General features: G+C 39.3%; 1 protein-coding gene across 1 annotated transcript; it reads left to right on the forward strand.

The window, feature by feature from the left end:
- Nucleotides 1-229: 229 nt before the first annotated feature.
- Nucleotides 230-26,173, forward strand: adam17a (ADAM metallopeptidase domain 17a). Its single transcript, XM_053509491.1, has 19 exons — nt 230-635; nt 4,120-4,252; nt 5,070-5,203; nt 6,361-6,449; nt 6,811-6,988; nt 8,921-9,051; nt 10,911-10,997; nt 11,370-11,483; nt 13,180-13,324; nt 13,417-13,508; nt 13,614-13,766; nt 14,040-14,239; nt 19,033-19,136; nt 19,397-19,531; nt 19,921-20,048; nt 20,172-20,250; nt 21,055-21,143; nt 23,394-23,450; nt 24,266-26,173. Exons 1-19 carry the CDS (start codon nt 515-517, stop codon nt 24,626-24,628), a joined length of 2,532 nt encoding a protein of 843 aa, XP_053365466.1. The 5' UTR covers nt 230-514; the 3' UTR covers nt 24,629-26,173.
- The last annotated feature ends 122 nt before the right edge of the window (nt 26,174-26,295 follow it).

Genomic DNA, 26,295 nt, shown 5'->3' on the forward strand with positions numbered 1-26,295 from the left:
ACATATATAAACCTATGGTAAAACAAATCGATAAGATAACACTAGTTTATTTTAAAAGGCGGTGTTTTATACCACCGCGTTCCCGACATATCCCGCCTTTCCTACTTTATAATTGGCTGACGGTTTGCTGACTGACCAATCACCTAGCTGCTTTTGAGAGCGACTCACTAACCGGTGGGAGCGTTGGAAGTTCAGATACGGGTAGGGATAAAAAAAATAATAATAATACATACGCGAAGTCAGGCGGACTCATATCCTGGATAACATTTCTGATCCGGAAGCACACCGCGGGGGAAGTTCAGTCGATACGGTTTATAGGAAACGGAGTGTTATTTTAGTACATTTGTCTGTATGGTTTATTTTTCTTACTGTCTAGAAAGCACTAGGAGACGTGTAGACGGTTAGTGTCATTATGGGTGCGGTTTAAAAACGCTGCTAAAATAATACGAGAGAGACCGAAAGAAAGAGAGAGAGAGAGAGAGAGCTCTGTTTCCTGGGATGCGACGCCGCTAGGATGAAGTTTGTGGTGGTTCTGAGCCTCGCGTTAGCCCCTCTCTGGGTGAAGTGTGCACTGAATCCCCGAGCGGCGGAGAAACAGAGAGCGCTGAGGAACCACGAAGAGGAGGAAGAGCTCGGTGAGTAGCGTTAGCTTAAGACAGACCTTTTAGCTTCCGCTCGCTTTTTCCTCACAGGAATGAACAAACACACACACACACACACACACACTGTCACTTCATGTCGAACACTGGCTTTCTGACACAGGTCTTCCCTGGTTTGTGCTACAACGCTGTTTTATACTTACTGTTTATCCCCTTTAGCTTTAAGCGTTTAATCAGTAGGAAATCACCAGTCACCTCCCGATACGAATATTAATCACGATACCTCTGATCCGATTCTATAAGTATCACGATTTTATAAATATCCATGTTCGATATTACATTACCCTCGATTTTGTTTTAATATAAAACCTTTAAAAAAAAAAGCTTACTCATTAATTTAATGTATGCAGCATTTAACAACACAAAGTAACGTAAAATACAAGAGTTGAATATGTAACCAAGCAGCATGTATCTCTGTCATAATTATTATTTCTAAACAAACACGACACATAATTCATTCCTACACGGGATGTGTAAATAATGTAAATGATTATAAAGTAAAGGTGATGTTATACTGCCCCAAATGCATGTTTAATGAGAGAGCTTGAGACTAATTTGCTTAGAGTTTGCACATCTGAGGCTTTTTATACGCGTGATTTTTCATAATGTTACGCCATATAATGCGTTTCTGTTGCGCCACGCGGAAGCTTCTCCGCTCGATTCAGAATCGTTTATACCTGAGGCTGATCACAGCCAATCAAACTGAAATCCAGCCAATTCTGCTCACTGGCCGGTCAACAGTTCATCTCTATTATAAATGTAGGAGTAGTTTTTAAAAAATCAATTTTGGAGACAGTTTGGCAATACACGAATCACCACACGAATGAATCGTGATTTATAACTCAATCCATATCGCCCCCCCATCCCTAATTATAACTCTTATATAAACATAAGAACGAAAGACAGAGCTGCAAAATGTCCCAGTAATCAAACACAACAGAATAAAAGCTTTTATTCACATTCATTCTCATGATATCACGAAGTACATGTCTGTATTGTGTTTTTATTTAGATCTCACATTTATGTTTACAAATTAGTTCCTAAAGCAATCATATGACATTATAATGTTCTCTCATGCTGAGGAGATGGTGTGGACTATTTAGAAATTTGAAATGAAAATGCATCTTGATGTGTATCTGTGGCAAACCCCTGACGGGAGCAGTCGAAAGTCTATCAACGTATTCTGTCAAATCTAACATACAGGATTGTTTAAAGCCGCAGGGTGCTTGTAAACAACTTCACATTTTTCATTGTAATTTCACCATAAAACATTACAGTACTAAAATGCATTTTAGAGCAGTGACAAAAACACATTTTATAATTGCTACTAAACGATTGGCCGAGCTTCAGTTCCCCAAATCTTAGACGAGGAATATTTTTAAAATAATCACAAGAGAATGATTGTCGGCGCAGTTAATTCATTTTCACTTTAAATGCCAGAAAAAAACTCAGTGAGGTCGCGGTCATGATTTGTAACAGCCTTACAAGACGCTTCCTCTCACACTTCCTCCTTGACTCATGATTAGGGATACCAAGTCAGAGTGCGAGTACTTTCTTTTGGCTATTTGCTGATCGCAGTTCCTTGGCATTGTCCCAGATTACCATGTGAACAGAACATGTAAAAATGCCTGAATATCTGAAGCATATCTTCAAATAAACCTGATATTGCAAACTACCCTGAAACTGTTCGAAATGTAGAGGATTCTACTCGAATCAGGAGTATTGGTATTAGAAATCCTAATCAGTCCTTCTCAAACCTTTTCACGACTTTAGCTTCTGTTTTGTTTTTAGGGTAATACTATATTATTTTTATTACATGCAACTGTGCTCTTGGGGAATGCAATATTTTTTTTTTTTTTTTTTTTTTAATATCTAATTATTATAATTATTAGTCAGGAAGTTTTGTTGGGAAGGACGTCGCCTTGTTCTCCTTAATGAGCCCTTTGTGGTGCGTCATTACCGCAGCAACCACTCATAAACACAACACAAGATAAACTATGCAAAAATAGATGTGCATTGTATCAGCCAATTATTGACATCCCTATTCATAATGAATTTAAATTACAAGAAAAATTTTGCCATTGCATCATAATATGAGGGTTTTTTTGTGTGTGTGTGTGAAACTTTCCAAGTAATCTTATTAGTAAGGATTTTCTTTTTGGATTTTTTTTTCTGGATTTTGTTGTTCTTTCAAATAAATCATATAATGTCTTTCACAGTTGAAACAGCATACAGTCACTTCCTTGTTCTTGTTTTTCCTGAAAAGAAGGGGATGTCCAAAGCCGTGTAGCACTGTACTAATACAACTGCATTCAAATTACCGTCTGACATGATGTACCAAAACAATTGGCCGTTTGTGTCGTTTAGTCGGGTGCTGTTTTCATCCATGCAACACATCCTATGCATCAGTTTCTCTGTTATAATTATTATTATTTTTTACACTGATTAATGTCAGTGATTTATACTAATAGTGGTACTGGAATATAGAGGGTTGGTGGACTCGTCATTATACACAGCTGGTTTTGGGTTGCTAGCTGTTCATTGGCCTGATGGTTTAATATAAGGAGAAAAACAGATGGCATTAAACAATCTGCCTGTAATTCTACAATGGAGAAAATAATTAATGATGGGGCAACAGTTTTCCAATATAAACACTTTCTTCTTATTAAAATAAAAAAAAACATGTTTTAAGTAAATTAAATTCAATTGAATGTTTTGGAATGGCTTTAAGTTCCTTTAAAATCCTGTAAAATGCTGTAAACCATTTACACATTGACAGGCAGCACTGTGTGGTAGAAGCAAATTATTTTCCTCCAGTTATTCAGTTCAGTTCAGTTTTAGTCATATAGCACTTTAAACAATGGTCAGTGTCGCAAAGCAGCTTTACAGAATTAAAAATAGATGAAATTAAATTAGAACATATACAGAAATAAGTATATAACTATCAGTTTGCCCCTGACGAACAAGCCGAAGGTGACGAAATCAGGCTGTGTACCTGTGTGCTTTGAGGTAATCATTTACATTATAATTGCTAGGGGTGTATTTATAATTGATAACTATTCAAATTCCAAATTATTATCTGAAGACTAATGGTGTACACAAAAAAAAATATTTTTAAACTGATATATAAATAAATATTTAAATGATATTTGCCTGTAGGGTAGTCCATCTCTAGGCCATGGTTCTAGTAATGGCAAGACTAAATATTAAATTGTAATTTCTACATTATTGAAATACACATCGTCAGCTAGGTATCACAATAATATCATATCAGCCGGTTCCTGGTGATTCCTATTACTAATATACAGTTACTTGGCTTTTCAACTACAGCTGATTAGATGTTTACCTTAGATTCTAGAATCTAATCTTTAGAAGCGTTCTGCTTCTGTTATATTTTATCTGATTGTTATGTGATTGGAAGCAATGATTGTGACTCTCCCTGTGCTGCACTCTGATCCAGAGAGCCTCAGCTCAGTGCTGGCAGACTTCGAGGTGCTTCCTGCTTCCAGTCTCCAGCAACACTCCCTGCGGAAGCGAGATGTCGACTCGCCATCACACATCGAACGTCTTGTCAGCTTTACAGCACTGAAGAGGTAGAAGTCTTACAAACAACTCCTTGTTTCAATTCCCGGGTGATGCTGTAGCCTCTAGCAGACGAGGGCCTAGCAAGAGCTGATTGTTCTAGCTCTCTCTTTAACTGCCGTCACAGAAACACATGATAGCCTTCGGGCCCCTCTGACTAACTGGTAGTAGAAGTGGGAGACCCTGAGTGACGGGAAGGAATTGGACACAACCAATTTATCCCCAGATTTTCCCCAAAAAGCTGAATGAATCTCATGAAAACATAATCACAAGTGCTATATTTTTCGGGGGTAAAAGATTAATAAAATCATCAGCCCACCAGACGAGTCAAATCTCAGTGTCTTGTTTCTTTGCTTATTTTATTTGCATTAATACAGATTGAAGGTATGAATGGTAATGTTTCTTTTATTAGCAGTGTACTGAACTGGCTTGATCGCTGGACAATTGTGAATAAAACAGTTGATTGCTCAGGCACCCAGCATAGTGATTTGTCCAACTGTGTTAAAGAAGTCTCATGCAATTGGAGAGTCGTCACTTAAGTCAGACAAGCACCATTCTGAACACTGTTAGAATCTCAGTACAGCACAACAGTTTGTAGTAATAGTGTCTGGTAGCATTGTTTGTGCAGCTGTCATACACCGTAAATGTCAATAGTTTACTGATAGTACTGAACAACCTGCAACTTTGATATTTAAACTGTGATATTACCTTAACTCTCCAGATGGTACGTTCTAAAAGGTTTCCTGTGAAAGCCGTAAATGTGAGACTGTACCTAACGTCCATTTTGTCTTTTTTTTCTGTTTTTCTGTTTTTTTATTCTTTGTAAAGGCACTTCAAGTTGTATCTGACCACCAACACTGAGCTTTTTACTGACAATTTCAAAGCTGTGTTCGTAGACAATGAAGGAAGGGAGGAGGATTACAATGTCGACTTGCAAAACTACTTCAGAGGACATGTAGTAGGTAAGATTTCCAGTTAGGGGAGATGCCAATAGATGGGCAGAGAGAGAGAGACAGACAAACTTACAGACAGATAGACAGACGGTCAAAGGGAGGTGGATTGACTGACGGAAGGACGGGGGAGGGAGGGGGACTGATGGACGGGGGAGGGAGGGGGACTGACGGACGGAAGGACGGACGGGGGAGGGAGGGGGACTGACGGACGGAAGGACGGACGGGGGAGGGAGGGGGACTGACGGACGGAAGGACGGACGGGGGAGGGAGGGGGACTGACGGACGGAAGGACGGACGGGGGAGGGAGGGGGACTGACGGACGGAAGGACGGACGGGGGAGGGAGGGGGACTGACGGACGGAAGGACGGACGGGGGAGGGAGGGGGACTGACGGACGGACGGACGGACGGACTAGGATGGGAGAGGCGGACAAAGGGAGAGACGGACAGTCTGACTGAGGAAGACAGAGAAAGAGACAGACCGTGTAAGATGATGGAGTGAGAGACTGACATAGTGGTGATGAGTGGTAGGGGTCAGGGGTAGCTGAGTGGTTAAGGCATTGGACTATGGTTCTTGAGAAAGGCGCTTAACCCCCAACTGCTCACATGTACAGTATAATGAAAAAAAATTTTTTAAATCTCTCTGGATAAGGGCATCTGCAAAATGCCTAAATGTAAATGGTGAGAGGGAGAGAGACAAAGCGAAAGAGGGACACAGAAAGACATAGAAAGATAGATAAGCCTTCGAATCTTGAGAGAGACAGATGGCAAGAGCGACAGAAAGACAGAGAGAGACACAGGAGAGAGAGAGAGAGAGAGAGATCGAAGGAATGAGAGACAAATAAAGTGATAACAAAAAAGGCAGAGACAGATGGAGAGAGAGAGATGGAAGAAGTAAGAGAGGGGGACAGACAGAGAAATTGAACCCTGAATGTGTGAGTGTTAATTCTGGGGTCCAAATGTAATGAGTATAATAAAATGTTAAGTTTTCGTAATGTAGTTATAACAGTAGTAATTATAATGATATTAATTATCATTATGCATTTTAAGAGACTTTGGGTATTAAGGATAAACAAATTTGACATAGAACTGAACAATAAACAAGAAAGCGAAAGCAGAAGAGAATAAAGTGAAAAGAACTGGAAAACCTTCACTCTCATGTTCTCAGGGGAGGAGCACTCGCGGGTGCAGGCCCACATGGACGGGGATGAATTTTCAGCGCACATTCTCACCGAAGAAGCCGAGTACAACGTGGAGGTAATTACTAACAGCACAGCAGGAATCTTGGCACAATGTGACGATGTGGTTTCGTTCTTTCCTGCTTGAAGCGTAAATTAAATTAGGCCCCCAAACCCCACCCCCTCTTTATGACTGGGAAGAACAAGCAGTTAATTTTGGCTATTTTTAGTTTCTTATGGCTCTCGAGTGTGTCAAATCACCTGTCTGAATGTCCATATCAAATTAAGATTTACTTAGTTATTTAGAGATTTTTTTTTTTTTTTTTTGGTAGGTTCACATGTAGGTTCCCTTTTTTGCCTAGCGCTTCTAAAGCCGGTCTCTCTCTCTCTCTCTCTCTCTCTCTCTCTCTCTCTGTCTTTTTCTTCTGCATTTCCATCAGCCTTTATGGAGGTTCACAGAGAAAGCGCCAGACAGTCGTCTTCTGGTGTATCGCTCTGAGGACATTAAGAACATTAGCCGACTGGCCTCGCCCAAGGTATGTGGCTACGTCAACGCTGAGGCTCAGCAGTTGCTTCCCGATGTGGCCAGAATAGCAGCTGGGACATATAAGGATGGAGGTGAGCATCAGCTTCTGTGAGATCCTGTAAGGAACAAATGATTATGGAACTGAATCAGCAGTGATTAGATCAGCTTGCAGGCTCGTCAGTGGATTACTTGTTATGCAGATTTCTTACAGAACAGGGAAAGGTCTATACAAGATATTGAAAAAATTGAAGTGAAAGTTAGTTAGTGAGGTGGACTTTCACCTGATTGCACCTGTTTCGCACATCTCAGTTGCGATCTACAGTACACCTCCCAAACTGTGGCCATCTTTTATGACAGACACGTTATTTCATCATGTCTGGCTCATTTTTTAGACTTCGGTGTTGGTCTCAATTATGAAAGCATGCGTAGAACAAGAAAATAATTTTTTATCACGTGAGCATGTCCAGCTGTATGCACTAGCCACAAAAAAAAATTTACACATATTGTAAATCCATGTGCGCGTGCACTGCCACACTCATTATCATCAAATGAAAATATATGGTAGACGACTTTCCTTTAAAAACCAGAGTAGCTTTAGTAGAAGGAGCTGTGTGCAACAGAGGAGACATGAATTGTATCAAAAGGTCTAAGAGAGTAATCTTCACTATGAATAAAGTAAAGATGCTCTTGAATAAAAAAGCGCAAAATAAAAGGGGGTTATTTGGGAATTTTCCAGGTAGTTTGTCTAATAAATAAATATGTTAAAGAATGCTGCGGCACGGTAGTGTAGTGGTTAGCACTGTCGCCTTGTACCTCCAGGGTCAGGGTTTGATTTTCGATTCCCGTCTCTGTGTGCATGGAGTTTGCATGTTCTCTCCGTGCTTGGTGGGTTTCCTCTAGGTACTTTGGTTTCCTCCCACAGTCCAAAGACATGCGTTAGACTAATTGGCGTTTCCAAATTGCCTGTAGTGTATAAATGAGTGTGTGCCCTGCGACGGATTGGCTCCCTGTCCAAGGTGTACCCCAACTCATGCCCTAAGTCTCCTGGCATAGGCTCCGGTATAGACGATGAGTGAGTGAATGAGTGAGTGAATGTTAAAGAATGTATCAGCATCGTGCATTTTTTTCCCCTAGTTATATCTGAAAACACTCCAGTAAATAAAACGGTATAATTTTTGCTGTTTTAAACTGCCAGTTTTGGAAATGCAATCTATTGCAGTATGAGCAGTATGAATGAGCGGTTAGCTGTGCCACTTGGTAAACTTTTAGTTGTTTGGGAAATGCGAATTTACATTCGAAAACTTCCTAAACCTGGCTGACGGGTACACCACTATTACTCTCAGCATACGGTTGCTGGCTATGTCCAAAATCACTTCTCCCTCTACAAAGCTGTATCAGCAAATCTTCAAACAAGTCATAACCCTAAACTGATCATTAAATATGCCTTACATATGATCTTACTTTCCATCCTGTCTGTTAGATCTGTCCGCATCTTTTAAGCACCCATATCAGTATTTATTCTCTCTCAATTTTACTTGCCGTTACGCTTTTCCACCACCAACAGTTCCTGCATGCTCAGTCATGCTCTACTTGCTGACGGTTATATGCAGCTCTGTAGGGGTATTCAAAGATAAGATGAAAAGACAGAGAACGAGACAGCAGGTCACATGGACTCTCTTCGGGAGGAGAAATATTTCACTTCTAAATGCCGTACTACATTTTTCATTAGTGAGTGGTAAGTATACGCAGGTCTTTGAAAGGTGTTCGAGCAAATGCAAGAGCCAGGATGTCCAGAACAGAACAGGACCTCAGTTGTGGTTGAAAAATTATCTCAAAATCAATGAAAAAAATAGTAGGAATCTGAAATACATCAGGCAAAACATAACATATATAGCGATCTGTGCAGCAAATAAGATTTATACAAGACCAGTTTTGTTATTTGGAGCAGTGTCTAGCCAGCCTCTCTGACCTTTCGAACAGATTACTGTTTATTCACGATCGTGCTTTCTGACAAAATTCTACAGAAGCAGGCCAGAGAGTGCGGAGGCAAGCACACAACCCCAAGAAAAACACCTGCACGCTGCTCCTGGTGGCAGACTATCGCTTCTACAAACACATGGGCCGTGAAGAAGAGAGCACCACGCTGAACTATCTGGTAATTTATAACGTCTAAATCCACTTACAGAAAACACACAGGCAGTTTTAATTCAATTCAATTCAACTGCTGAGGTTTTAGCAAACCATGGTTATGAAAGAGTACCTATAAATATGTCATGCTGCTTAAAAGCCAAAAACGTTTAGTTTTAAATGTACAAATTGAAATAAATACCTGTACTAATCAGATGTGCTCTAACTTTAGGCCAACTTTAAATCAACTTAAATCAATCAGCTTTTCAGTTCTTTTGATTAAGACACTGCACTCATGTTTGTCTTTCTATTAGCTATATTATTAGCAATAACTTTGATAAAATTACATTCCAGCATAATTTATTATTCTTTGGCTCTGTCCCCGGTTTGCTTTAATGACGGATGCACTCGAACTGCCATTGACTTACAAGCTTGTGTAAAATCTGATGATTGTAAATCCTTTTTTTATAGAGTTTAGGAAATATTCTAATATTTTGCGATACCGGATTTCTGACTTTCATGAGCTGCAAGATGTATTGGCATCGGGAGAGAGAACAACAATGCTCGATATACTGTAGAGCCAAAACAGGCACATGCTTCAGTAAAAATTAAAGCAAAAAAGGCTTAAAATATTTCACTAGAGAGGTTAATTCTTTAAAATAAAATTACAAAAAGAATTTTTTTTTTTTTAATTAAAATGTTTTGAGATGTTCTGTCACAATGTTCTGGGCAAAAATTGGGTGTTTTCTGATAATATAAAAACTTCATGGAAGTGGGATATTAGCAGTGTAATTTCTGATAAAGAATGGGATGAGGGCTTTCACAGGATTCAGGCATGCCCAGTCAATGCTTAATTTCAGCTCATACAGTTTTAAGTCATACACAGATTGCACTATTCTAAAACTCGACTTAATACAATTTTCCCCAACAACTTATCTATTTGTGACAGATGCAGGTGCCAAGAATGTAGTCTTGCTTATACTTAGTTTTTTTCCTTTAGGTAATTGGCATCTGGCAAGATATATTTAACTGGTATTCAAATGTTTATGAAACAGAGATACCTCCTGTCTGTATGCTTGCCTTGCTTGGTTACTCTGATGCAACCAATAAATTACCTCACCATATGCAGCCGTCTCTCATGTTTGCAATGACGGTGGCTAAAAGGATCATTTTGATAGAGTGGTAGTCATCACTTCCTCCTTCTTTTCAGAGATGGCTGAACAAGATGCTTTCTTCTTTGCATTCTAGAGAAAATCTGGTACATTAATGCTAAAGCTTCGAAAAATGTTCAACAAAATTACTTCTTTTTTAGACAGTAGTTTGTTTACTCTTGTTGTGGTCATGATTGCAGTATTTGTTTAGGTTTTGCAGTAGGTAATTGTTTTATTTTGGTGTATTTTCGTAGGTTTAGGATGGTTTTCAGATTGTCCGGCTTTACTTTTTTTTGTTTCTTTTTTGCCTCGGGGGTGGGGGTTATTTTTGCTGTTCCTTGTTGGGGAGGAAATTAAGGTATGTTTGTTTTTATGTTGTGAAATGCAAAAAAAAACAGGGGTTTCTCTTTATATTGTACACAGAAATCACATCAGGTAAATTAGGTGCCAAAAAACATGGCCCCAAAAACAATGTTATGTTACAAATAGAGAGAAAAACAATGATGGATAAACTGTATAGCCAAAACAGGCACATGCTACAGTTCAAGAAAGGCTGTAATTTTCGATTTCACCCTGTAAAAATGTTACACAGCCTCCCACCTGTATACTATATTCTGTCTCGCCTAAAATGTTCACTTGTTTTAAAAAATAATTACAATAATAATAATAATTATTATTATTATTATATGCAATGCATATATTTAGGACTGAATTTGTGTGTTTTGTTTCACCCTAGATCGAGCTGATTGACCGAGTAGATGACATTTACAGAAACACTTCGTGGGATGATGAGTTTAAAGGCTATGGTGTACAGATTCATCAGGTCAGAACCACACAGTTTAAGAGAAACCTTTTATACCAGATGGTCTGGGTTTACTCACAGCTTTTACCTCTTAAAGTCCTTTCCCCTGGTCTTACTATTGCTGACCAGTGAGCATTGCCCACTGAACGGTGAAATGCCATTCTCAACTGAGTCAGTCCTTATATGACCTTCTCTCAAAGTACACAATGCTCTCTTTAGAAAGTGGTCATGATCATTATGTGGTTAGGTTTGTCACTGATTATGTAGTGAGGGTTTTTTTTTTTTTTCCTGCGTGACTGTTTTATCCATCAACGCTGTCGCTGGTATGCAGTTTGTGTCTGTGGTGCGATTTAAGAACTCATGCTAAAGCTTTCATTGTGTTTCATGTAACAGATCATCATAAACAAGTTTCCAACTATAGTGACTCCAGGACAGCTTCACTATAATATGGAAGGCAGCCCACGACCAAAAGACAACCAAGTGTGGGATGTCAAGAAGCTTCTAGAAGTGAGTGCTCAGAAATTCCTAATCTTCTGAATTTATAAAATGTTGTATGGTTGGGTTTGTTTTTATAATGTTATATATTAAAGTTTGTTTGTTTGGTGAAAGAATGGTACATTTATTATTGTTAAAAGCTGTTGAACACTGGTTTAAATATAGGAAAATGCTTTATTTTACATGTCTGCTTCTCTAATGCTGTATTATGAGATACAGTGGAACCTCGGATTACGAGTAACACGATTTACGAGTGTTCCGCAAAACGAGCAAAGATTTTTAATAAATTTTAACTTGAAAAACAAGCGTTGTCTTGGTTTACAAGCACCGATTCATAAAGTGAATCACGCATGCATTTCTTATTCGAGCGTCACGTCATCACAACTAAGCCAACGGTGTGCGTGTGTGTTTGGGAACCTGAGAGGAGGGGGGCTATAAAGGCGAGTGCGTGTGTGTGCGTGCGTGTGCGTGCGTGTGCGTGCGTGTGCGTGCGTGCGTGTGCGTGCGTGCGTGTGTGTGCGTGCGTGCGTGTGTGTGCGTGCACTCATTCACTTACACCAACACACACACACACTCTCTCTCTCTCTCCACCCCCTCTTGGCTACAAACACACAGACTCTCTGCCTTAAACAGAAGCTCTGTCGCGATTCTTTTCAAAGTTAAGATGCTGGTTAATTTGTTTTTTGTTGTTTTACTTTACAGCAGTGATTTCGTTAGTATGCGCTCACGCGAGTGTGACTAGCGATGTTTTTTGCTTATTTTTAAAAAAGGTCTCCCTGTTGTGCACGCACATTATACACACACACACACACACACACACATACACACACACACACACTGCCTGCGTGCACAAATGGAAACACTTATCTATCAGGATTTATTTGTATTAATTTGTTTTATTTTTACTTTATATTTTGTATTAATTATTTTATTTATTTATTTTTTTGGGCTGTAGAACAAATAATTTGAGATTCCATTATTTCCTATGGGAAAATTAAATTTGGTTTACGAGTGTTTTGGAATACGAGCCCGCTTCCGGAACGAGTTATGCTCGTAATACGAGGTTCCACTGTATTGTTAAATGATCAAAGAGATTTCTGTAAATAAATTGTTAAACAAAAAGTTTGCATTGACTCCAAAACTTTTTTTGTTTGTTTTGTTTAAATACATGGTTCAGGTGTTAAAATGACTCAAAATTGTAACATCGATTCAGGATATTCATAAAATCACTTTATATTCAGAATTGCAATACAAATTGAATCAGCATGTGGGTATTGTGATATATCGGGTGTTCCCTGTTCATTCTCATCCCTAACATTCTCACTATTTCTTATTTGCGCACGCACACACACACACATCTGTCATTAGACGGGCATGCCCAGACATTTTGTGCGTGTTTTGCATCAATATTGATTATGATGCTGATATTTGAGAGCATGCTAGTAGGTAAATTAGAGACTCTAAATTGACACCTAGATGTAAGTGTGTGCGCATATGTTGTCTAATTTGTAATGGCTTGGTGTCCTTTCCAGAATGTGCTACTATGTGCCCAGTATTCCTTGAACTCTGGATCCACCATCACACCCACATTTTTTAAAATACTTTTAGATAAAATATTAAAATACTTGGCCTTTATCTGTATCACCAAGTGTTGAGTAACATATGCTGAATAATCTAGAAAAACTGACTTCCTTTTTTCTTCTTTCAGCAATTCAGTTCAGACATAGCAGATAACGCCTCGTCCGTGTGCCTGGCGCATCTTTTCACCTATCAGGACTTTGATGAAGGCACTCTTGGCCTTGCATATGTAGCATCCTCTAGAGACCAGGCCTTGGGAGGACTATGCTCTAAACGTATGGCTGTGTTTCTGATTCAAAATCTAGAATACACCTTCTCAAAAGCAGGCAGAGGTTAACAGCTGAGGCTTTTTTTCTGTTTGTTACAGCTTACTATCCAGTTCCTTCAGTGAAGAAAGCCAGCTACCTGAACACTGGCTTAACCAGTACAAAGAACTATGGCAAGACCATTCTTACCAAGGTGTGTGTGTAGGATTTGGCGGCTTTCTAGTTCCGTGAGCTTTTTCATTGGGAGCTTATTTATTTATTTATTTATTTATTTATTTATTTTTCGCTTAACATGCAGGAAGCAGACTTGGTGACCACTCATGAGCTTGGACACAATTTTGGAGCAGAGCACGACCCAGACAACATTGCCTATTGTGCTCCAAGTGACGAGCAAGGGGGCAAGTTTGTAATGTACCCCATTGCTGTGAGCGGAGACCATCCAAACAACAAGGTATCAATCTACACTCTGCAGTGTCTTTCGACAGCTACTTCACTGAGTGTATCATGTTTAATGCCACTATACACACACTTTCCATTTGTGTTTAAGCATGGACCTATGAGCTGACTGTTCAGAATCGAAAGCAGCACAGAATTAATAGCTGGCTAGCATCATAGACAACTGAGACAAGGCTTAAAAAAAAAAAAAGACTGCCCATAATTTATTTAAATGCGTATTAAGTAAGTTTAATACAATGCTCTGTCTTTGCATCTTGGTTTATTACAGCGGTTCTCCAACTGCAGTAAAGCTTCAGTGAGCAGAACTCTGAAGGTCAAAGCTCCACAGTGCTTCAAGGCGCGCTCCAGCAATTTGTGTGGCAACTCTCGAGTGGAAGAAGGAGAGCAGTGTGATCCTGGACTCCTCCATCTGAGTGATGACCCCTGCTGTACACCCAATTGCAAGCTGAAAAAGGGCATGCATTGCAGGTATGCTATGTATTATTATTATTATTTATTTTTATTTTTTTTAAAGAAAGACGAAAAAAAAGAAACCAGATGCATAACTTACAAATAAGTTAGTTCATGATGTATCATCAGATGTGTGAAAATCCTTTAAAATGGTATGGATCATTGTGAGAGTAGGGTTGAGTGGTCCAACGAAAAAAATCTGGTATATGATTTTTCAAGTCATTTTTGTAATGCATGGCATCGTGAAGTGCTGTTTTTTTTGACAAACTGCGAGAAAAACCTCATTTTATACCAGTACCTGGTGTTGTCCCAGAGCACAGTGTGAACAGAACTTTACAATGCCAGGGCTGACACATTTAGTCCAAATATTAGTTTATGAAACTAAACACCACTTTATGAAGCGAAATATCCTGCAATATCCTACCTTTGTCCTGTTAGGAGTTTTATAAATGCATATTCATGCACAATGTGATCATCTTTTCTGAGCTGAAGTTTATAACACCATTGTGTGTTTGCGTTTAATAGTTGTACAGTCTTGATCCACTCCCCCATTTCTTCAAATTAAATTAAATTAAATTGAAGAACTTGGAACAAATGTTTTACTGTAAAAAGGTTGCAAAGTGCCTAAAGATACAAGTTACAAATTGGTTGTTTACATGACAACCTTAGCAGCAACCTCATTTCCCCTCTCGTCTTTTTTAACTGCTCAACATTCAACATCACCAGTATACTCATCACCAGCCTGAACATTTCTCATTGTCTGCACCTGTTTATTCTCTTTGTGTGTATTGGAACAAAACAAATAAGGGAGGGAAAAAAAGCTAATTTGACATAATGTTACACAAATTCCAAAAATGGGCTGGACAAAATTATTGGCCCCCCTAACTTAATATTTGGTTGCACACCCTTTGAAAAAAATTACTGAAATCAGTCGCTTCTATAACCATCAATAAACTTCTTACACCTCTCACCCGGAATTTTGAACCACTCTTCCTTTGCAAACTGCTCCAGGTCTCTCATATTGGAAGTGCACCTTTTCCCAACAGCAATTTTAAGATCAATTTTAAGATTCAACTTATTGCTGGCCACTTCAGAACTCTCCAGCGCTTTGTTGCCATCCATTTCTGGGAGCTTTTTGAAGTATGTTTGGGGTCATTGTCCTGCTGGAAGACCCAAGATCTCGGACGCAAACCCAGCTTTCTGACACTGTGTAGGATCCAGGGACACTGGACCCTACAACGCGACCCAAAAACCTTTGGTAATCTTCAGATTTCATGATGTCTTGCACACAGTCAAGGCACCTAGTGCCAGAGGCAGCAAAACAACCCCAAAGCATTTTTGAACCTCCACCATATTTCAGTTCAATTGAATTCAATTTTATTTGTATAGCGCTTTTAAAAATTGTCATTGTCGCAAAGCAGCTTTACACAATCAAAAGAATTAAGTTTGTATGAAATGTTAGTGTGCATGATTCAAAATGGTCAGATAGTTGCTGGTGAGCAGGCCGAGGGTGACAGTGGCAAGGAAAAACTCCCTGAGATGGTAATAGGAAGAAACCTTGAGAGGAACCAGACTCAACAGGGAACCCATCTTCATTTGGGTGAAACAGAAAGCAGGAATTGATCTGTATTCATACTGTGTGTTAGGTGGCGGCCAGTTCAGCTATAACAGTTGATGTTGATTGATGTTAATATGGAGTCAAGACAGTCACATAATGTTTAATGTTAATGTATATTTACTGTAGAGTGCAAGCAGGGACTACAACAGGACCAACTATGACAGCGTAACTAACAAGGAAAGCCAGAAGAAAACACAGACATGAGGGCTCCCTCAGATGTATAGCAAACAATCACCTCACCGTTAACAAACCTGAGTGATCAATGAGAGTGGGGAAGACAGCACCTAAACATACCAGTTTACCGTACTTTACGTCCATGAGTCCCCCAGATCTGCTTCTTTACCCAAGACAAATCCATTTATAAAAGTGATTGATTAAATAAATAGGTTTTTAGCCTGGACTTAAACACTGAGACTGTGTCTGAGTCCCGAACACTATTTGGAAGGCTATCCCCTTAACTTTGGGGCTTGGTAAGAAAAAGCTCTGCCTCCTGCTGTATGAAGTAGCTGCATGGAGTAGCTCCATGCGGTACTGACGAGCAGCCTGCATCCTTTGATCGAAGTAGGCGTGGCGGATCAGAAGACACTAGCAGTTTACTCAGATATTGCGGCGCGAGACTATTTAATGCTTTATATGTCAAGACTAGCATTTTAAAATCAATGCGAAATTTCACAGGGAGCCAATGAAATAAAGATAAGATAGGTGTGATGTGCTCGCATCTTTTGGTTCTAGTGAGGACCTTCACTGCTGAATTCTGGACTAGCTGAAGCTTGTTTATGCACCTAGTTGAACAACCAGACATTAAGGCATTACAATAGTACCAGAGGTGCTAAAAAATGAACTAGTTTTTCTGCATCGTTTAGCGACAATATATTATTGGCAATATTTCTGAGGTGAAAGAATGCTATTCTGGTAATATTATCTACATGAACTTCAAATGAAAGGCTGGAATCTATAATCACACCGAGGTCTTTTACTGTTGCACTTGATGAAACAGAAAAGCCATCTAAAGTTACAGTGAGATCTAAAATCTTACTTCTAGCTGTATGCGGTCCTATGACGGGAACTTCTATCTTATCAGGATTAAGCAAAAGGAAGTTAATTAGCATCCAATGTCCTGCACACATTGCTCAACTTTAGTAAGCTGTTTTTTTTTTCATCTGGTTTTGCTGAGACATATAACTGTGTGTCGTCAGCATAACAATGAAAACTAATACTATGCTCACAAATTATGGTGCCCAGAGGAAGCATGTAAAGGGAAAAAGGCAGTGGGCCTAAAACTGAACCCTGTGGAACACCAAACTCCACTAGAGAACATGCAAAATAATTACCATTTAAATCTACATACTGATAACGTTCGGTCAAATAGGATCTGAGCCAGGAGAGGGCTGTATCCTTAATTCCTACTACATTTTCTAATTTGTGAAGAAGAATATTATGATTAATGGTGTCAAAAGCTGCACTGAGGTCAGGTAATACAAGCGTAGTTACACAACCCTCATCAGAGGCCAATAGAAGGTCATTTACCTATGACCATATTTGACTGTAGGTACTGTGTTCTTTTCTTTGTAGGCCTCAATCTGTTTTCGGTAAACAGTAGAATGATGTGCTTTACCAAAAAGCTCTATTTTGGTCTCATCTGTCCACAGGACATTTTTCCAGAAGGATTTTGCCTTACGCAAGTACATTTTGGCAAACTGTACTCTCTGCCTTTTTTATGCCTCTGTGTCAACAGTGGGATCCTCCTGGGTCTCCCGCCATAGCATTTCAGTTCATTTAAATGTTGACGGATAGTTCGCGCTGACACAGATGCTCCCTGAGCCTGCAGGACAGCTTGAAATTCTTTGGAACTTGTTTGGGGCTGTTTATCCACCATCCGGACTATCCTGTGTTGCAACCTTTCATCAATTTTTCTCTTTTATCCCCTCCCAGGGAGATTAGCTACAGTGCCATGGGTTGCAAACTTCTTGATAATGTTGCACACTGTGGACAAAGGGAAATGTTGATCTCTGGAGATGGACTTGTATCCTTGAGATGTTGATATTTTTCCATAATTTTGGTTCTCAAGTCCTTACACAGTTCTCTTTTCCTCTTTCTGTTGTCTGTGCTTAGTGTGGCACATACAGACACACAATGCAAAGACTAAGTGAACTCAGGTGTGATATATATATATTTTTTTTATATTGTCCACACCTGTTACTTGCCCCAGGTGAGTTTAAAGGACCATCACATGCTTAAATCAATATTATTTATTCACAATTTTAAAAGGGTGCCAATAATTTTGTCCAGCCCATTTTTGAGTTTTGTGTGACATTTTTCAAATTAACTTTTTTCCTCCATTTTTTTGTTTTGTTCCAATACACACAAAGAGAATAAACGTGTATAGCAAAACCTGTTAATACAATATTTTTCTGTAAGAAATACTTGATTTTCTGGAAAAATTCAGGGGTGCCAACAATTTTGGCCATGACTGTATGTGGTGGAACAAACAACATTTATCTGAATCTGGTCAGGTACATGGACTGATCTGAAAATGAGAGGCAAAAACCTGTCAAAAAAGTTCAAAATACTGTATTCACGTGTTCCTTAATGTAATTTCTAGACCTATTTAAACACAGCATTTGGAAAAGAAAAAAAAAACTCGCATTATAACCCGCATTGAAGGCTCAGTGGTAGGTTTCTCCCCTGCGGAAGGCCCCAGGTTCGATTTTGAATGAATACCCAGTCCCTGGTTGCAGGTTAGTACTAGGCCCAAGCGTGTATAGACTGCAAGGGTTGTGTCAGAATGGGCATCAAGCATTAAACCTGTGCCAAGTTGTATACAGAAACAACGGTCTTTTGTGACGACAGGAACAGGCGAAAGACCAACATTAACTTGTGAAGATCACAGCATTAAAGAAAAGCATATCAAAACACAATTTACCATGGTATTAATATTATATCATCGTATTGCCCAACTTTGGATCGGCATCTGGCCTGTTAATTTTTTTTTTTTTTAAATGATTAATATAAACGTTGTATATTATTCCCTAGTTTCCACTCCAGTTTTTCCAACAACTTTTCTGTCAAAAGCAAAACAAGAAAAATATTTGCATTCAGGCTTGGCTTGGTTTTATTTCAAAATGTTGAAATCCAGCATGATAGTCTGTGAGTTTTTTTTTTTTACTTTGTTGTTTTTCTTCCTGTACCTCAGTGACCGGAACAGTCCATGCTGCTCCAATTGCCAATTCCAAGAAGCTAATAAAATCTGTCAGGAGTCCATCAACGCCACATGTAAAGCTAGCTCATCATGTACAGGTAAATCAGAATCTCATTATTATCTACTGGTAGACAAAATGTCAGTAAGTAAAATATAAATACACACTGTTATATAATGTACTGTACAACCTTAAAAATACAATGGTCTGTTTACTTGGAACAGTAAAGAAGAGCAGCAAGTTTCTGGGATTTCACCTTCATTCCTACACAATGTGGTTGGCTTAAAAGGCACCTCCAAGCTGGGGAGGTTAAAGGATAACACTAATTTTCAGGATTTTTTAAATTTTATTTTATTGTAGGCAACAGCAGTGAGTGTCCATCTCCTGGGAATCTGTCTGATAACACGGAGTGTGTGGACCGAGGCCGGTGCCGCGGAGGCGAGTGTATTCCTTTTTGTGAGGCCACATCCAGACTTAGCTCCTGCGCCTGCAATGGTGAGTGCAGATTCGGTTCACACGGGTCTCGACGGTTATCTCTCCAGGAGCGGAGGGTATTCGTCACCTGATGGCACATGAACAGATCCTTAAGCCCTTAATCTATATATCCAAATCTATATGCAGTAAATTTTTTTTGACTATTTTTGTGTTTAATTCACTGTTAATTCAGTGTTTCCCAGTGATTTCAGTTATCTATCAGTAAAAACTGATTGGACTTAAATAGACTAAAATATCAGGTACTCTTTTAATTAAACTGTGGCTTGCTTAAACTAGTAGCCTTTAAAATCCAAAAAATCACTTAAAAATGTGTAAAAGAAAAAAAAAAAAAAAAAAAAAATTCCTGAAGGTAAACAAATAATTAATGCACTGCTTTTGATTTCTTGCAGATACGGACAGCTCTTGTAAAGTATGTTGTAAGAAAAATGGAGTGTGCACCCCTTTTAAATTTGACAGTGGAGAATATCTGTACCTACGGAAGGGGAAGCCCTGCACCGTGGGCTTCTGTGATGGCCATGTGAGCACCTTTTTCTTTTTTTTTTTTTCTTACTCACCTTTTGCGGTGATGCGTTTCAGACCAAAGGCAGTTATGTTTATGCCTAAACACAAAATGTTATAATGAATCTTTGTGTGTTTTTAGGGTAAATGCATGAAGCAGGTCCAAGATGTTGTCGAGAGGTTGTGGGACTTTATCGACAAGCTGGACATCAACACATTTGGTAAGTGCTGGTTGTGGATGAATTGCTGTGTCAAGATTTGCTTTGATTACTGTGCTTTGATCCTGTTGTTATTTTCACTAGGAAAGTTCACTAGAGTGTGTAGGAGCTCTAGAGTGAACGTCCCTGACTTCCTGTTTTACTTGAATGTAAATTAGTTTATTAGACTACTTTATTACGAGTTAATAGTGAGGACATGTTTCTTTAGCCATCAGTGTGGAGAAGACTGGAGGAAAGAACATTTAAACAGGCAAAGGCTATTAATGAGGCATCTGGAATCATCTGGAAACATTTTCAAGTGCTAAGGCATTAATTAAGAACCAACACTGTGATGAACCTTCCTGGAAAAGGACAGAAGTGTACAACAGTGTTTCTCACATGCACAGTGAGGAGGAAGTGAGGGAGGCAAAAAAAATCCCCAAGCATCACAGTTGGAGATCAGCAGATGCGTATTTGGGAACACCGAGTCAGTCTGCAATTAGATGCTGCATTAATGCCAACAAACAAATCAGGTGTGCCAAGAGAAAGCCTTTCGCCAAAAAACTCAAAGTTTGTCTTCATTTCTCTCACAAAACCCGGTTTCGGTCAATCAGGGTGGGATTGGTGTAAAAAGAAAAGTAGTTACAGGAGTTATAGGAGAAGACTTATGGTTATGTGGGAAATGGGGGTTATACAAAGTAATACATGCAGGAGAGGTGATTTACTACAGTTAGGGGCTTGGATCTTGTCATGACTTCAAGTGTCTGAAAAGACCTATACTACAGGTGTCAACAATTTTGAAACTCTGAAACCGTCTTCTCTCTTCAGGGAAGTTCCTGGCTGACAATATAGTGGGCTCTGTGGTGGTCTTTTCACTTCTCTTCTGGATCCCTCTGAGCATTCTGGTGCACTGTGTGGTAAGTTCCTTTTCTTCTTCTTCTTCTTTTTTTTTAAATTAAGGAATATGACTGTTCTGTTTATAAAGAAATAATTAACTGATGTGCTACATGGCCCAAAGTTTGTGGACACATGACCAATCATAGCCATAGGTGCTTTATGAGCATCCCTTATTTTCAGTTGAGTTCAGTTTTACTTTTTAAGCGCTTTAACAAAGCATCTTTACAGAATTAAAAAAAATTGCCCCGATAAGTAACTCCCTAAGATGACGGTTGGAAGAAACCTTGAGAGGAACCAAATTCAACAGAGAATCCATCCTCATTTGGGTGATATCACATAGCAAGGATTGATCTGCGGTCATGCTGTGTGTTAGGAAGGTGGAAGTTCACTATAACAGGAATATTGCTGCTGTAATAACTTCTACACTTTGGTTGTTTTTTTTCACCAAGTATTGGACCATGGATCTGTAGATTTAGAGCATTAGTGAAGCAGGGCACTGTTGTTTAAGGGAGGAGTCTTGGTGGACAACTAGTATTCCAGTTTACCCCTAAGGTCTTCAGTGAGGTTGAAGATCTGTGTGGACCGCTTGAGTTTTACTGCAGCCTTGTAACATCAAGTCTTCAATGACCTCACTTTGTGTAATGTCATGCTGAAACCTGTTTTGGCCCCTTAGTGCCAGTGAGGAGAAAAAAGTAATGCTTATAACTGTGTGCTTCACACCTTATGGCAACAGATTGTGAAAGCCCACATGTGGGCCATATGGTGCGTGTTTTGGCCCGATGCGAAATTGCTGTCCTGAGGAACTATGCTAAAGTGTTGTATTCCTCTAATAAGCACAGTGGTCTGCCAGCGATTATAAATTAATATGAAGTTTTGTCACTTGTTAATACATAAATTGTAGTTGTTATCCATTTATTAGGAACATCTGTACATATTCATGCAATTATATAATCAGCTTATTGTGTAGCAGCAGTACCATCACTAAACTAAGCAGTTCCAGGTAATGTTCACGTCAGGCATGCCACAAAGCATTCCATTTCGGGAAGCAGGTTTAAACGACATGATGAGTTCCATGTTCTTTAGTGGATTTTCAGTCACCAGATTTGGATCCAGTAGAACACCTTTGGGACATGGTAGATGAATAGATTCACAGCAACAAGTTCATCTAAAAATCTACAGGATCTGCATGATGCAAAAAATAATAGACCAGTATCTCAAACGTCTTATTGGAAGCCATGCCATGAAGAACTGAGGCTGTTTTGAGAGCCAAGGGAGGTCCTACTTAGACTTCAATAAACCCGAGCCTGAATTACTGATTAAAAATTAGAAAACTAACCAATGCCTTCTGACCAAGCAGAGTTTAGAATTTAATAGTGTGGTGTGGAAAAGTAAAATTTTATTTGTCACATGCACGGAGTGCAGTGAAATGATTATATGACTGCCCTTAGACCAAAAAAATAATTAATAGGAAATAAATATGAAATAAAATAATGCATAAAATATGGAACTTTAGCTATAAAGAAAATATAGAAAATATAGCTATAGAAAACTATAGAAAATATAGCAATAGAGAATAAAAACAAAATTCTTTACATGCTCAAAATTAATTAAAATTGGCAAATAAGTTGGAATCTGCTGCTATAAGGTTGCCTGAAATTTTGGGCCCCAGGCGTGGCATAGGGCCCTCAGGGGCCCTCACACAAGATTTTGCTGCATAGTTCATGCACACTTGCACGTATGCACACAAAACCCGGTACACACAACCCTATCCCGGGAGAGCTTATCAAGCTGAACAACATTTGTTTGCATGTCATGGGCTCAACTTATCAGGAAGTCAGTTATTTTGGGTTGTTTGCAAAATGCACCCAATGGATTTTAATGTACTCCTCTTAGGGGATTTATACGATCAACACCAAACAAGGCCTATGTGATTTTAATACATTAAGGAGCCAAAATTGCAAAGGGATTTTGGATATCTCGGACAAGTCACCCGTGACGATGCCTTAAACTTAGGCCGAAAGGTGGTTAATAACTTTATGTAACGGCACACTGACTGACATCTTTTTCCTTATTCTCGGCTTTTTTTGAGGTCTTAACATAAAATTCCCCCTATCCTGAAATTATTTTATATGGTATTGGTATGTCCCCTTTAAATGCAATTTTCCCAGTGTGCCATCTGTCTTTCTGCTGTACCAGGGTGGCGATAGCAAGGGTGCTTGGGCCCGTTCGTCGTTACTTTTAACTATATTTTTCCTTGTGTTTGTGTGCAGGACAAGAAGCTGGACAGACAGTATGAGGAGAACTCGAAGTCTCTCATATACCCCAGCGTAAGTACCGCATTTTCTTTATCCATGCACCGTTATTCCAGCGACGAGAATCATTTACTGTAAAAACCTATAAAAAGCTAAAGGTCAAAAAGACAGCTAGCATAACCGAGTGTGTGTGTGTGTGTGTAAGATACAGTTAGCATGGCCTTTTCAGTGGGGCTAAGCACATGATTTAAGTGTATGAGTGGAGTGTGGCTGAAGATGTGACCTGTGGCTCCACTGTTTGCTCTGAGCCTCATATGGAACTGCAGCAGATGATGGTGGAAGTGTGTAGTAAAGCCCAAGGTGAGTGTGTCACACAGTCTTTGCCTGTGTAGAATGTAGTGTGTTGAGTCGTGCATTTGTTAGCCAGTTGTTTTCCAAGGTGTGTCGAATGCTGAGCACGGTTGAAGTGTTTATTGTTGTGCAGTCGGTGTCGATGTTAAAGTTACTGGAGTGTGGAAGTGTTACAAGTGCATGATTGTTTTAAAACAAATGGCACAAACCCCAAGAATGCCCGGTGCCCTTTGACACTGAGAAAATGCGATTGCCTGAGCAGCTCACGGGTGTGTAAGAGGCTGCGTCAGTGGAGCCAAGGGAATCTGGCATGTTCGTCATGTTTGGTCAAGACATTTCCTGTTGTTATAGTCAAAATCTTGGTTTTCAGTATTATACCGTATATTTTCCTAAAACAGCAGGAACAAATAGTTTTATGTTTGATTACATCTATTAAACTAACCTTCATCATCGGGGTGCAGTGCCTCTTTTTTTTTTTTTTTTTTTTTTTTCCACTAATGTTTTTGTTCATGATACTGAGACTTCTCTTCTTCTCTCAGAATATGGAGATCCTGAGCAGTCTGGAAGGGGCTCCCATGCGCATCATCAAAGCCCCATTTCCTCCACCTCCTCCTCCTCCTCCTTCCTGTGTTTCAGCAGCGCGATCCGTGCAGGGACACCCCAGTGGCGGTAGCAGCACCTCTCCGCCTACAACCTCCTCTTCCGAGCCCCGAGCGGATCCTCCACGTATGGCCACCATCGAGGAAGACTCCAGCGGCGACTCTCCACCAGGGACAGCCTTCCCCCCGAGCGCTGCGGCAGCCAAGTCGTTCGAGGACCTCACCGAACATTCACCACTAAACCGTCAGAACAGACGACTGCAGAGACAAGCACGGGTTGAGAGTAAAGAGACAGAGTGCTGAGACGCGCGCGCCGTCCACTTCACACTTCCACACTTCACACTTTCTGCCTTTGCAAGTACGCATGTCAGTGTCACGACAAACAAATGAGCCTCTGTAAAGAATCAGTGTGGAGACAATCCAGCAATCAGTATACTGTAGTGTACGTGTGTTGTGCAGACTGCTAAGTATTATTGGTTATTTGTTTAAATATTTGTGTACATTTATAAAAGTATTTTTAAAAAAGAAGAGTAGAAAATTTATGTATAAATGCCTAAGGCTGCAGGATAGAAGCCTGCATCTTAAAAGTTGCCTGTTGCAGTTCAATGATTGATGATTAATTTTTTTTTTTTTCTTGAATCCGTCATGCCCTATGTTTTTAGGGCTGAACCTTGGAGGTAATTTCAGTGCCCGAAAAAAAAGTAAGGCTAAAATAAGGTAACTAGCGGACGGACACTAAAAGGATGTTTATTACACATCTAAATACACTGCACTTTTAAAGGTATGATATTAAAGAATGATTAAGAATATAAAGAGATTTTAAAGTGCCTTGTAGAACAGTGGAGTTGTCTGGTAAGAGAAATCTGTAATGGTTTTACTAGTACGCTGAAATGCCAGTATGTGTGTGAAACCTTTACTTCAAAACATGACCAAGAACTCTACAGTAATCTAGACCTAGCCTTGGCTCCGTGTCCATGTTAATTCCACTTCTGGCTGAAATCGTGTTTCAAACGTTGCATTTCTGCAGGAAAGTCACCAGTTTATTGTAGCTGTATTTGTTTTACTAACTACTGCTCATAAACATGTCAATCAGATGAGTAGACTGAAATGTGATGAAACTGGGACACAGCGTTCCTCTTTCCATCCTGCCGTTCCTGTCTCTGCTCTGCTGTGGCACTCTGATTTACTACACTTAAGATTTTCTGTTTTTGTAAACTGCCTGGGAGTTTAAACTGGAAGCATTAATAATATAGAAATACACTGAATTCTGATTTCAAGACACATTTGTGAGCCCTCAGCAACATATCAGAAGTCGTGGTGTTAAAATGTTTTTATTATCAGACACTGTATACTTGAGGTGCTCTTCAGGTCTCTGTGTCTGGACCGTTTTAGAAATCAGATAATAATGGTTTAAGGACTATGTATGTGAATCTTTAAAAATGTAGTTTTTATTGTTGCATTAAATTTAAAACATTTACAGTGTGATGTACGTGTGTGTATTTTTCAGTTCTGTATCTGGACGGTGCTTCTTTCTTTGCCATCAATACTGTATTTTATATTCATTCTGTTGTGTATAAAATGTTTTTCCTGATTTATTCCAATCTAATTCTTACTTAAGTAGTATTATTAATGGTTTGGTCATAATATTTAATATCCTATGTGTGCCATAAACCTGTGGAATTTTATGGTGTTTAAAATACTATATAATGACCAGAAAGTTTAAATGTTCAATTGTTTGAAATGGTTTTGGTTGTACTTAGTGCTAGTACAATATATTTGTCTTCTAGATGTATATATCTTTATTTACTTACACTGTATGAACCCACAAGAATAAACTCTACCACTGCACATGCTCTTGTACTGAACATGACTGACTGCAAACACACTGGATAAACCCTTCCCCTCAAAGATACAAACCAGTAATTGAGTACATGAACCTAAGATGTCATTACTGATTGTGATTAAACATC

This window comes from Clarias gariepinus, chromosome 13 (genome assembly GCF_024256425.1).
Source record: "Clarias gariepinus isolate MV-2021 ecotype Netherlands chromosome 13, CGAR_prim_01v2, whole genome shotgun sequence".
In the NCBI taxonomy this organism is placed as follows: domain Eukaryota; kingdom Metazoa; phylum Chordata; class Actinopteri; order Siluriformes; family Clariidae; genus Clarias; species Clarias gariepinus.